The sequence below is a fragment of the Falco cherrug genome, chromosome 2 (genome assembly GCF_023634085.1).
Source record: "Falco cherrug isolate bFalChe1 chromosome 2, bFalChe1.pri, whole genome shotgun sequence".
Lineage (NCBI taxonomy): Eukaryota > Metazoa > Chordata > Aves > Falconiformes > Falconidae > Falco > Falco cherrug.
Window position 1 is genome coordinate 104,840,119 of NC_073698.1, and position 15,029 is coordinate 104,855,147.

At 34.0% G+C, this 15,029-nt stretch overlaps 1 protein-coding gene across 1 annotated transcript in view; it reads right to left on the bottom strand.

Annotated features, from left to right (window-relative positions):
- The window catches only part of NCAM2 (neural cell adhesion molecule 2), a 305,227-nt gene that overhangs the window by 79,324 nt on the left and 210,874 nt on the right, over positions 1–15,029 (bottom strand). Inside the window, exons 10-11 of the mRNA XM_055703179.1 lie at positions 6,016–6,203; positions 4,320–4,416 (exon numbers count right to left, since the gene is read on the bottom strand). Coding sequence (XP_055559154.1) covers positions 4,320–4,416; positions 6,016–6,203 — 285 coding nt within the window. The remainder of the gene's footprint in view (positions 1–4,319; positions 4,417–6,015; positions 6,204–15,029) is intronic.

A 15,029-nucleotide genomic window follows, 5' to 3' on the forward strand; every position in this document is an offset into this window, starting at 1 on the left:
GCAAGTCAGATGGTGAGCATATCCAAATAAGCTTTCAAAAAGTGCTGGTTTCTCACCATTTACCAGTAATGGCCAACACCTTTCAGTGCAAAACCTTAAACAGGCTGCAGTTCTTCAATTGTTTTGAAAGGTTTAAATGAAAGTGTCTGGAATTCAGGCTGATTCAGTAGCTCTGTATAATTTAAGTGAATGGTTATAGTTTTCCTGTCATACAAAATAGTAGGGCTGCAAATTGCATCTAAATTCTGAATTTTTTTTTTCTATCATCAATAAGTCTAATTTCTTAAGGAGGGCAACAGAAATAAAGATAATGGCATTGTGACAGTATGGCCACTTTTTAACTAGCAGTAAATTAAAAAATAAAAGGTAACTCTATTCTGCTGAAAAACAGCAAAGCAGAAAAATGGAACAAAACATGAAGCAATGTAATTCCTGCAGAATTTTCAAAGGGAACTATTCATTAAAATGATCATTATTTGTAAAATTTATCCTATCAGCATACTTTGCTTAATACTGTGTCCCAGGGAGAAAGAGTATTTATTTTTCCCCAACAGAGCTACTGAGAAAGTGTGCTACACCCCAGCATTAGTATTTACAATCAAAGCCAGAAGGAAACCCAGGCTTTACTGAAATGCATGAAAAAAAATTATAGGCTTTAATATCAATCATTAGGGCTTCCTAATCTACCAGAGTAAAGCAAGAGAGGTAGTAAAACTAGGAAGAAAGCTGCATTTGACATTTTATAACTGTAATTATTATGATGGTTTTATCCTCTATCTCCCTGGTTGTTTTTCATTTCCAGCTGATTCTAGTTTAAGTGCAAAATTTGTAACAGTGATCTACATTTGTTATTTGCTGTTTTTTCCCTCAAAAATTGTCTATTTAGATGCAAATGATAAAAATGTCAATCTTTTAGGATACTGAATATTGTGCATTACACTACTGTAAGTAGTGCCTAGTACGATGGAGCCCTGACACCCCCAAACTCAGTGTTCCCAGCCTCACATAAATACTACCTTACAAATGGCTTATGTTAAGGATACTGGCTCATTATTATTATTATTACTACAAAACTTGAGTTCGTTCTCTTTTCTGCATTTCATATCATTATATAGAATGTCCATATATAGCCCACGCTTTACTAATAACTCCCCATAATCTTTCATTCATTACATATTCACTAAATATACCCTGACTTACCTTTTTATGCTTATAACTCCAATACATATTTTTAAGTATTCATCAATTTTCCTGAAGAATTGTCTGAAAAATGTTAAGCGAACTGTTGCAAAAGTAGAGAATAGTAACCTGTTTCAAAAACTGGCATCAATAAAGTCTGTGATATAGTTGGATTATACAGAATTAGAACTTGTATGGAGTTATTTGATCTCACTTGAATTTCTAGAGGTTCTATTTGCTGAAATACAATGCATAATCAAAATATCATGTTATTTTTCAATTATTAATGAGAATTACCTTGTATTAAGAATTATTAATTATTTGTAAAAGCAGGAGAGAAATACACAGCGAAAATAATTATCATGCAGTTTCATGCATTGTGATGAGATACTGATTTGAAAATCTACGAGAAAGATCAGCAGATACAGAATATCACAGAATCATTTAGATTGGAAAGGATCTTTAACATCCTTAAGAACTGTTAACCCAGGATCACCAAGTCCACCACTAAACCATGTCCCTAAGCACCACATCAATCTACTGAGATGCGCTCACATGTATATACATCTTAATGAAAAAGCAGTGCACAGCAATGATCACAACCTTATTTCCTCTGTTTTCATTGGCATAATTGTTCTACTTTCTCATCTTTTCTGGTAAGACACCAGAGGGATGCAAAGGGGATTTTCCTTTCCCTTTCCTATCATTTATGTTCATGGGTTTAAGAAAGACTGCTAGTGGCAAGTCTTCTGCTTCTGAGAGAAACTGAGAAATTATCCTAGCGGCTTTCACATTGCCCTTCTACTGCTTTTCCCTTTCAGTGAAGCAACACAGGTAATAAATCTTAAGAGGTGATACTCCAGAAACAAGTGTCCACTTATCCCAGCAGGACAAGCAGAACCAGTGCTGCTGTTGAATCAACAGATGCACGTCGCCCCAAAGAGAAAGCCTGGTACTGAAGAGAGATAGATGTAAATTACTAAAATCAGAGAATTATGTGCAATCCCCCCCCCCTTTTTTTTTTAATGAATTTAATGTATCTATGCAACCTTGCGCTAGTCTTGAATATATAGAAAATCAAGTCCTGAGACATGTAAAGGTTAAATCTACTTCCTAAATTTAATGATGGCAAAAATAATATACACATAATAGATATAGTTTACCTATTCAAATCAATGTTAACTTCCCACAAGTCTAGAGATGCCTTAATTAGAGACAAATTAGTTGGTATAGAAATTAATTATGTCTTTCCTTAAGTTTAAGGCTTTTCTATTACTACCTCAAATTTAAGCATCACAGGGAGTACTTATTTTTCATATTTAGTGCCACATGTAGTACTGATGAACTGCTACAGTCACAACTTCAGCCCTATTACAGAAACTCAATTATTCAAGTAATTCCATTGAAATAAACTGGATCAACCAGGTAAACGATGATAAACAAGAATGAAGATTCTATAAACTTCTCTTCTGGAATTTCTTTTCACAAAAAAATAAATTTTAGGTTTGTATTAGATTGTGTGAGTTCTTACATAGGAGAGAGTTTTGTAACGTGGAAAAAAGTGTTTAATGAAATCAGGACTTAGCTAGGACTAATATGGTTAAATACAAAAGGAAAAGGTAATATATTTCTCATTAGCCACATGTAGCTATAAAAGGAAGATCAAATTGCAGATCTACACACAGCTAAATACCCCAGAAAGTTGTAAAATGAAGAGGAATGGATCTTCTTGATGAGGTAAAATTGTGCCATATAGAAATTTGCTGGTTTTTCCATAAACCCCCACAATTTCCTGTTTTAGGAAGCTCAGCTCTTTTGATGACTATGCAAAAACAAGAAAAATTGTATAGTATTCATGGTAAAATATGGTGCTAATCCATCCTTTAGAGGTAATGGGAAAATCTTTCAGTGCTGTGTAGAACTTCCAAGAAATTTCTTAATAAAAAAATGCTTTTCATAACTCTTGAGACATTAAATGAAAATAATTACCCTACTGAGAAAAACTATAGATATTAAAATACCAGACCAGGTAAGACAGCCTCCCTATGACTGGATGCACACATTTCAGCAATGCACCTCCAAAAGTCCTCCTAGCAGAGCTCCAAAAAGTCTATTTTCTTATTTTTTAAAAAAATATAACCAAAAGTTATAGCTGAAATATTCAAGTTCATAAAAAATATATGAGACCTACTTTTAAAAAAACCATTATATGAGACCTTATTTCTACCTGTCCCCTTGTTATGTATCAGCCAGACTGGCAGTATGGTATGACCTGAAAGTTACTTGATGAAAATGGTCCATCACAATGCATCACAAGGAGTGTATAGCTTTCAGTATGGCTGTTCTTTTGGTACTGTAAACTGCATTATAACTCCACAGACATCATTAAAAGTAGAACAATTTGCATCATCTAAATACTGAGATCCACATGCTGGGAGACCTCTAAGCTTGCTGAAGAAGTGTTAGTCCATTCCACAAGAAAATGTAATTGAAACAGATACTAACAAACTATCATTTACTCTCAATTGTTATTTCAAAGAACAAAGATACAGTTATATCTTTATATTTACCTAATCCACAATAGAGGGACCTAGAAATATTCAGAAATTTTGTAAGAACTGGTTGTAGAACACCTCAGAGCTTAAATTAATTCAATCTAGCTCTCTGGGTCAAAATATGTTTTTAAATAAGTGGAAGTGCACATGAAAAAGATAAAAATTCTTTGCTGAAGTATTTCAGTCTTTTTCCATCCTTTGTTTATCAAGAAAATACCAGGGAGAAAAAGGAAAAAAAGACTTTCCTAATTCTTTCTTTTTTTTACTGCCCGAAACCCATGTGTCTCCGCTAAAGTAACAAAATAAACTGTTTTAAATGTAGGATATAGTAAGAGCAAAGGGAAGAAAAGTTAGACTAATATAATTTTTTTAAGATTTCAGAAGGCCTTAACATTAAATCCAAAGAAGATTCATATTCTGAGGGAATAGTTTATTTTCATCTATATTTCAACCCAACTTTTAGAGAAATAAAATTAACTGCAAACATTCTATTGGAATAAAATAAAAAGAAGAGTGTGCCTGAACTTAATTTTGATTAAAAAAGAAAAAAATACTTAAAGAAAAGGAAACAACTTTTTAACTTACCAGCTTGACCAAGTGTATACTCCTGATATCTGGTTCCTATTCTGTTTGTGGCTGTACAATTATATCGTCCAAAATCACTGTCAGATGTGGGAGCAATCTTTAAAATGAATACAGTTTGTAAATAGTAGTTTCTAACCAAATATGAAAGTTCTTTAAAAAAATCAGAAACACAAATCTGTTTTCCTTAACCAATATGTAGATGTGTTCTTGCTTCAGCTTATCTATTATATTCTCCAAATACAGATCTAAATATGTTAAATGCCCCTCTCTCAAATTCAAATTAGAATATCAAATAATGGAAAATGGTGACATTGTTCATCTTTACCATTTCACTTGTAAACAAGAAAAAAATCTAAGAAACCACATTTTTTCATAGACTGTTGTGTTATTGTGCTATTTGCACAAACTGATGTTTTCACTAATTAAGCAGTGAAAGGTCTGAAAGTTGCTGATAACTATAGATGATACAAGAATAATATTAAACTTCTTATTGTTTGCAGCATTCACAATATAACAGACATTTGGGGAGAAAATAACATGTAAGGGATGTGGCTTAAATGTAAATTCAGGTGAATAAGCATTTAAGACAGAACAGGTAATAGATATCACAGGGAGCTAATGCCCTGCTGGAATCTAGTCAGGTGACAGTAGAATGGAAGAGCTCTTAAAGAACCACCAACTGCAAAGCACATTTTGTGTTGTAAGTTTTACTTAAAATAAAAAACAAACCTAATGATGACCTTCAGACAAGAGTAAGACTGTATCTTTTTAAATATATATCCTCTACTACAAGACATGAGGTTACTTGTTTGGACTTCAGGAAAAAAACAGGGTTTTTTTTTCATTTCACTGTACACCTCTTGCTTGGGATCTGAAAGAGATACCCCACTCCAGTGCTTCTCAACTTCTTTTCCCATGGCAACTGAGAAGAAATACTAGAAAGAAATGGAGAAAACTTAACTTCTTCCACACTTGAGGAAGACTGTATGTCATCCCTGTAACAGGTAAGACCAGGGCTGGGGACACCGGTTACACTTTGTTGTGAAATGATTAATTAAGGATGATGATTTGCTATACACCACTGCTGAGTCATTAACCGTGTAGTCAAGTTAAAGTAAATGGATTATTAAGGTCCAGTCTTTGTCTTTGGCCTTTCTCAGGTTTTGTTCTTACATGTACTTGTTAGATAACAGAAGGGAGCTTATTTCTTATTTTTCCAATCCCTCCATGAGAAAACAATTGTAATCAAAGCTAATTGCAGTTTATTATCACTTTACCCTTCTGCTTTGTTCTTGACTGAAGCCACACAAACCTTTTTGTATATACCAAGGACCTAACAGGTAGTCACTTTGATTTTTAGTATTAACTTGATGGGTTAATTTTGTATTTATTTATGTATTTATTGACTTGCAAGGAAAGGAAATTGCTTTTTTTGTTGTTCAATGCAGATGGAAAACTGAGCACAAAGCAGAAGCCATGTAAATAAGGTTTATTTTCTAACTGCTCACAAGAAATGTGGAGATAAATCAGTTCATAAATAGGTGGGGGGTTTTGGAAAGAAAAAAAAACAAACACCACCTTTACTTATTAAATTGTAAGTTTTGTCCTTAAATGTATTCCACAGTACTTGCAATGTTGCCAGACCGAGGAAGGAACTCATTAATGCCACCACACTGATTCCCATTTAAAGTCTTACCTCTAGTATCAGCTTTCTTCCTGTACTGTAGGTCTTCAGATGTGTTGTATTTTTTACTGGTAAAACTAATTTTCCTCTTCTCCACTGAACTGAGGCAGACGGATTTGCTAGCACTTCACAGCTTATATTGATGGGATTGCCTTCCCAGGAGTAATACATGGTTTGATTTGAGACAAACATTGGAGCATCTGGAAAAAAGAAGTAATACACAAATATATTAACTGTTCTGGTAAAACAAGCCACATACCCCTATCCAAGCATTCATATCCACATAGAAATTTCAATTGATTACTGTAGTGATCCATTATGGATAATGAAAACACCAGTATTCAAGCTTGCATTTCTTGAGCCTTTATTTTGGTAGCTTTCTCCTCTGCTGAAACTGTTTCAGCTGAAATTTTCAGGAAGAGAACACCTGCTAATGATATTTAGCATGAGGCCACATAAGGCCCTTGAAAGACATTATCTTAGAAATGACAAAGAGCATTTCTTCCTGAGGATGAGAAACTCTTCAGACACCCATCTGTATGACAAAAGGAGGTGACCTATGAAACTCATATATATAATCTATTTATTTGCTGATTTTATAGTCTCATCTTTTGCTATGGAGAAATTACATTCACTCTCCAAATCTTCATAGACATGTAAAAGCTTTACCCACTTCTCACTGGAAGTATCTTATACTTTATGAAATCCTTCCAAAGAGAGATGTTTAGTTGTATGAATAAACCTAGAAGACAAAAAAATAATAAAAGAATACCTAAAATGTTGCTACATATTCTACCTATTTTGGAAAAAATATTGTCTGTATCGGTACACAATTTAGAAAAATCTTTATACCAGTTTCTTATGAAATCATCAAGCTACTGACAAGCCAAAAGATGATCCGTCTTCCTTACAAACCTGCCTATAAATGGCTACATTAAACATGCAGCCAAACACAGAGTCTGACACAGACGAAACTGCTGGTTTACAAACTATAGTTTTCCAATCACAATGCCAGCAGTGATAAGAATTATCTGCTTGCTGTTTCTCTGGATAACAGGAACAGTTTAATGGTCTCTAGAAAAAGAGAGGGAGTAATACTTTCCTTTCTTTTCTACTTATGTCTTGGGTGAATCATACTTTTTGTCTACGGAATATTTATTTATAATTTTTTAATGTTTTTTTTATCCCTTTCATATTATACCTTGAGTATTAATAAAATATTCTTTATATTCCTGAAAGTCAAGGAAAGGCTCTAGCACTTTTACAGCTGGTGTCATAGTATCTCCTTTTAATATTTAAAATATGTAGGTATATATGTTTATTTTGATAAATAGCTCTTAAAAGATTCTAGATGTGTCTCTGGAAATTGTATTCTGGTCTTCTCAGAAACCGTTTAACACTAGACTAGAAAATATCTAATAGGTCTATCAGAGACCAGAACTGAGCACATTTAACTAAAGTAAAAAAAAAAAAAAAAATAGCTTCAGGAATGGTTTAAAACTACTTCCTTGCTGCTGAAGTGCACATTTTCAACATCCTTCTGTGTTTGCTTTTGTCAAAAATTACAACTTTTTGGTGACATCATGCTGCTGCATGCATGCAGGCAGGCATTGACTGAAAAACCCTGTTATCAGTATGTTTTAAATCACAGAGCAACAGACAAGGCTGCTAAATTGCTCAACACCAGCAGCATTTTTCTTAATACCTGTCCAGCCCTTGTTTTTGTAGGAAAGCAAGTAGTTTCATCAAAGTAAGTAAAGTATGTTTTCCTATGAATTTATTTACCAGATACAGGAACTTATTCTTTTCCAAATGTTTTAATAAGTAATTCCAGTGCTCCTTGACTTCCATAGATCTTTAAAAATATATATTTAATTGTCTAAACATCTTAATGCAAAGAATGAACTATCAAAGAAGCTTCAGGATGTGACACCTCACACAAGTGGAACTTTATGAAGAAAAAAGCAAATTGCACATGCCTGCTTAATGCTTAAGTATGGTCAGGAATCTCAGAGTCAGAGCCCTGGCCTTTGCTCTGGAAATTCAGTTAGTAGTAGGAGCCACTTGAAGGAAAACTGCACAAACTGACTTCTGCGTGGCAGACTGGTTTTGCACCTAATGTGTTCAACATATGGATCAGAAATCTCATCAGAGTGTTCATGAGGCACAGAATGTAGTTACTCCACAACACATTTTAGATAAGCACCGTCCTCCAATGCACAATTTATTAGAATAAGAAAATATTTATATTTACTCCATTAATGAACACTGGCATGAAGCTGGAAGACAGGAAAGCATTCTGTCTGAATCTGACTAACTTTCCTTCCTAAGTAACATCATGTGGTTTGATGCTCTCTGTTGATTTAAATAAACATGGCAAACTCATTTCGTATTTAAAAAGTTTTACAAGTAAAAAAGTAGGGTATACTTATATACCACAGGTAAAGCATTTAGAAGAATAGGGACTTCCATCTCAGACTGCTTTCTCTTCTGAAAGTAGGTTTTGAATGCCTATAGTATCTGTTTCTTTATATTTTAAAAGAATAGGTGAGTTATAGACTGTCATCTATACATAACTACAGGTACTAACAGTTTTAACATCATAAAACACAAATAGTACTAAAATTCCATCCAATAAAAAGATATTCCAAAATCAACAATTCTCAAATGTAAAACATTCCTAAACAAAAACAGCTTCACATTTTCCCTCTCAGAAAGTCTAGGTAATAAAGCCCTTGCAGACATTTCTCGAGCAGCACAAAAACTCCAGTATAGCAGGAAGAAGAGCATCATGCTAAAGGCTTGATTCAGACAAATGGTCTTAAGTGAGATGATTTTTGATTTCCTAGTCAGGAATAGATTAAGATACATGGAGTATATATTTCACACAAAGAAAATAATACCATAAAAAATTCTTAACAGTACAAGTAATAAAAATTTTACATTCCTTATAAAATAAAACACAATTTTTAAAAAATATTTTGAAGGGAATAACTGGTGTAAAGAGATTTTGTTTTTTCTGGTCTGTTCTACTTCACTAACTGTAGCATATTATGCTTAAATGGTTACAGGATTATTATTTATCAAATAGAAGCACACAATGTTTAATATAAAATACAACATGAAAAAATAACAAACCTTAAAGCCAAGACATTGAAAACATAAGTTTGACTATTTTACATATCTACAATATCTGATCCCTCCAGTATTCTAGAATAACTAAGAAACAAATTAAGTGAATAAACAGAAATCAAGAGATTCTATCAACTGAAAATGAAGTATAACCAAGTAGAAATTAGAAAGTGGACCCTCTTATATGTTGATATATGTTGAGGATACTTAAATGCAATATATGTACTATACAAAAAGAAAAAAGCTTCCCTGCAGATCACTGAGAAAGTTTAAACCATTAAAAAATAAAAACATATGCTGCTTAACTCCTTGTAGCTCAGGATTAATTTACACCTGACAAAAAAAACCAAAAACAAACCAAACACTTCAGGGTGTAAGTGAATTGATCTTTTTACACTTTTGTACATAAAGTACTACCAGTTAAGACAATATACTGGACTTCTAAATAGCTAAATACAGAACTAGGAGCCTGAATACACTTCATTTTTACAAAAAGCAACCCTGATCATCTTATATCTGAACCTTATGGCCCTATACTGAAAAAAAACCCCAACAACAAACAAACCTAATGTACAAAAGCTACTGCTGTTCATATTCATATAGGCACACAATAAATCATAGAATCATAGAATGGTTTGGGTTGGAAGGGACCTTTAAAGATCATCTAGTCCAGACCCCTGGCCATGGACGGGGGCATTTTCCACTAGATCAGTTTGCTCAAAGTCTAATCTAACCCATCCTTGAATATTTCTAGGGATGCAGCATCCACAGCTTCCCTGGGCAACCTGTTCCAGTGTCTCACCATGTTCATTATGGAAAGTTTCTTCCTTACTTCTAATCTGAAATGACTCTCTTTTAGTTTAAAACTGTTGCTCCTAGTTCTGTTGCTACAGGCCCTACTAAAAAGTCCATCCTCCTCTTTATTATCAGCACCCTTGAAGTTTTGATAGGCACAATAAGGTCTCCCTGGAGCTGCCTTTTCTCCAGGCTGAACAATCCCAGCCCTCTCAGGCTTTCTTCATGGGAAAGGTGTTCCAGCCCTCTGATAATTTTTGTGTCCCTTCTCTGGATCTGCTCTAACAGGTCTGTGCCTTTCTTGTGCTGGGGACCCCAGGGCTAGAAACAGTACTCCAGGTGGGATCTCCCAAAAGGTGAGTAGAGAGGAAGAATCACCTTCCTTGGCCTGCCGGTCACACTTCTTTTTATGCAGCCCAGGATATTATAAAGTTCAGGAGTGGTGTTATAAGCTTGAATGGTGAAAGACAGAGTATTATTTTGAAGAGATGAGGTGATCTAAATGAAAAAAGATGCCTAGAAGGAACAAAGACTATATCCCAATGGTACAAAATTAAACAAAAGTATTGTATGAGAGTAGGATTCTATAATTATAACTTTAGAATGACATTTTAGAGTAGTTAATACTGAGGCTCCAGCATCAGCTAAACTCAAATTGTTCATTTTCCCACACAAGAAAGAAACTGATAAGTTAGCACTCCAATTAGGAGAAGCGATTTGGATAACCTGCATAAGAGAACTATGTAAGAGAAGCAAACTCTGACCTGAGAACTGTCTCTAGCATTTGAATGTCCTTGTTAGGTATAATGTCTGAGAACAGTGATTCAAGAACAGACTAATATATCATCTGCCTCATCCAGAATAATTCAACTGATGACTTCAAAGATCCAGCTCTGGCGTGTGTTCAGCATTATACACAAAATTAGATATGGCAAATTACCTGATTCAGCACGTGTCCAGACAACTATAACAGCAAACTAGATTCAGAATCAGATTTACACTTCTTTACTTAAGAACATAGGTTTTCAAACTTTTGGCTATTTATTCCTTGAATAATTTCCTTTCCTGGATCATACAATGTCAGGTCTAAGATGCTGGGACATTTTCTGTAGTATATTATTGGAAACCTCTCTCTTAGATGGTTAACACAGGCATGTTTCCTATCAACAATTACTTTTAATAAACTACATCCTCTAGCAAATCTAGTGTCCTTGCCACCCATCCTGTAAGCACCTTATTTTTTATTCTTATTACTATAAATTTTATTAAATTATTATATAATAGTATAAATATTGTATAATTATAAAAAAATTATAAGTTTATAATTTATTATTCTAAATTAACTCCACCACAACTTGGTTAACAGGCATCTCTCTTTCTCTTGTATTTTGTTCCTCATACTTGTTTCGCAGTAGTTAATATTTTGGAATGAATAGCTTTTCCTTGGAGGTAAAGCAGAACCTCCCCAGACAGGTACAATAACTGTCGTGTATTTTTTTGGAACAAGAAATATTATTAGAAAGATTTAAGAAATGAGGCTAGATGATTAGATTTTAATATATAATCATACTTAAAAGGAAGACAGGAACTACAGAACTTCAGGGTTACTAACTCACAATTTTACTGATACTATCACGATCATGTGGCTGCAAGGAAAAACATGCAAGATCTGCACGTGAAGTTTTGAAATAGAAAAGCAAATGAAATTCGTCATATATAAGGTTTTAAATTGTCACGATTATTACCTAAAACCAGAGGGTTTTTTGCAGAATCCAGCTGATCATTTCAAAAGTTTGAGATCAGCAGTTTTGCAGAGGTACATATTTCTGTCACAGCATGTGACAGGAAACACTGCTCTTAGTAATGTTTCCTTTCCCCTGCCCTAGACTCTTGGTTCCTCTCAAAATGCATTACAATAAAAGATTGATATTCAATACTATGATGTACTATCTACTACTTATACAGTTTATGTAAGAGCCCCCTATTAATGGCAAGCAATACTAGTCCCTCATAGCCTTGACTGTGGTATTATTTTTAATATCCAATCACCACACTAATTTCTCCATTTCCATTAACATAGAGAAAAAGATAAGGTATCTTTTAGCTAGATGCAATACATGTTGTTAATAATGCCACCTTCAACCTTAAATGGTGGGCAGTAAAAGCAATGCATTGTTCTGGTGCTCAGTCCTGCCGGAGTCACATAAATTCAATCTACCTATTTTTCTTTGAACTCCACTTGAAATTAAGAAATTGTATTTGGTTGACCATTTAAAAAAACCCAAAACACCCAAATCCAAAAAACAAACCACAAAACTAAACAAAGAAAAATTCCGAGATATTTTGCGTTCATAGAAATATTTATTGTGAATAGATAAACCTGCCTAAAATTGTCTAAACTTGTCTAAAATAGAACAAATTGTAAAGAAAACATAGTTAGATAAAATAAGCTAAGTATGCCAATAATGACGTTTAAAAGAAACTGCTGCATATATCTATCAGTCATTTTTTATATCAGCAAGTCACCAAGAACACGTCATCAGAACTAGAACAGGGTGGCTCCCCTTACAGATCTCTCACATTAGCAGCAATTTTTATTTTAGTAATAAAATGATCAGGTGTTGCCAATTACTTGTACAAAACTTTCAATTGTTACATGTATTCCAGGACAGAATTATGGGAATAATTTAGGATGGCCAGACTTCTGGCTTCATATATTATGTTACATAATTCTCTCATAGACAAAAGTGAAAAAATACTACGTCTTTCTCAAATCAGGATCCTAACCCCCATCTCTCTTCCTATCCTTCTGGTCATATTTTCAGAACAGAGTCTAGCTTTGTGTGTTTACCTTCTGTATTTTCCCATCTGTCTTCCTTACCTCCACAACATGAGTCCTACTGATAGCTTCCCTCCATTCCCTAATCTCTCTCTCTTCCCACCACCTCCAATCTTAATTGTTCTTCCTGTTTTTACACACAGAGCGGTCCAGAAAACAACAAAAATATCTCTGAGAAACTTTAAGGACTAAAAATCCAAACAGCATGGCTAAAATTACCTTGTACACCCAACTCCATTTCCAGCATGTGGTGCCCCTATGTCTATACATTATATACCTCAGACCCCAGCACAGTGTGCTCAGACTCACTATTCGACTCCTTACGTTAGCCCTGTGCTGCTCCCAGTGTGTCCAACAACAGCAGCTCAGCGGCAGGCTCTGTGGTGCAGAGACCTGCCCCCAGGTATTGCAACCAATGCTACATGCCTCAGGTTTAGGGTAAATAATACTGGAAGTCTCTTTCTCAAGCATGTGCTAACCTGTGACTAGTGACTGACATAGCAAAGATACCAACTCCAAGTAATGCCCTGAATTCTGCAGTTAAGGGAAGTTAACAGAGGGGAAAAAAAAAAAAAGAGATTACAAATCTCAATTTAAGGTATTTTGTTCTGTTCACATTTCAAGGTTTCAACATCAGACTTATCATACCACCGGATTATTTTCTTCATAATTCTTAGGTGTATTGCTTCTGCTTTGCTGGATATATCTTGGAGGAACAGAGGACAAAGGCTATGCTGTCTTTTTTTCAATCAAATGTCATCATTGTATAATATAAACTACACCTAATTTAGTATGAAATTACTTGGAAAACTGTGTTGAGTTTTGGAAGTACAAAAACCAGTTTACGATTTATGCATTAATTATGATTATAAATATATAACAATTTTAGCCTGTAAGACCAACTCATGAAATAGAATCATCGTCAAGGAAATCAAAAATTCTGTCTTCCTTTTTTTTTTTTTTTTACCTTTATGTTTCATAAGTGCACAGGTAAAAAGTTATGCTAGTAAGGAAAGATGCTGAGGCATATATACCTATTAAAAATTAAGCAAATTATTAAATAGAAACGGAATAAAATCTAAAATACTCTTTTTGTTAAAAAAAATAATTCTACTATTAAAAGAAAAACATCCAATGTTATTAAAAATCTACTTTAAATGACATTAAGCTTATTGCAAGATTAACAAAAACATGCAGTACAGAGCTCTATTAGGTAAAAATTTAGAGGATTTCCTAACATGAATATCACATTTTAACAAGTCAGTAACATATATAGGCCAAAAGTTTTCAATATTGATTTTCTATAATGAAGTATTTTTACACCCTTTGGGGCTAAAGAATAGGAAGATTTACTATACAGATGAACAAAGTACAATTTTAGCCACTTTGTCACACTTACTGTTGTAACATCAGAAAGAGACAACAGATGCATTAATCTCTGCTTCATTACAGGGAGTTTTGGTGAATGGTTTTTGCAAAGTGACTTTATGTGATAAAACTCATCAACTCATCTTTTGCTCAGAATTGAACATTCTTAGCCCCTGTAAGTCTCTGCAATGACTTATCAAATTTGCTTCTATGCAAGTGCACAAGGTAGTCAAAGAAAGAAAATTATAAATCTTACAAGTGACATTCATGATCTCCAAAGTCACATCAAAAGCATATATTTCATGCTTTCTTATTTAAACCTATAATTTGACAGGAAGAAATGTAACTAAAACCAGTAATATTTTTAATAGAAAAGATGCAACATTTTTCAGAATATTTGAATTATTTTTTTTTCTCTAGATTGCTTTTCTTGTTATTTGACTCCTTCTTAGGCCATATGATTGTGCTTATCAGTTTTGTTTTCTGTCTGTGATAAAAAGACAGGGCAGGGCCCTCATGATTAATAGCTGAAGGGAGGGTGTAAAGAGGACGGTCAGACTCTTCTCAGTGGTGTCCAGGGACAGGACAAGAGGCAATCATTTCCAGTCTCAACCATTCTGTGACTAGTAATGGGATGCTGCTACATTGATTTTTTTTTTAACAGAGACCAAATCCAAAGCATGAACTGTCTGCATTTATGATAGCAATAGGTAGCTGAAACCTTCGTGACATTTGCCACATTTATGATATCCATCACATCTGTGACATGCTGCACACACTGCAACAGTAGTATTTTCACTGATTCAAAGTCTTGCTTCCTTGAAGGTAAATACAATTTGTAGCTCAGTTTGTCCAACCTGCTTTTAAGCAATGTTGTATACTTTTGCAAAGT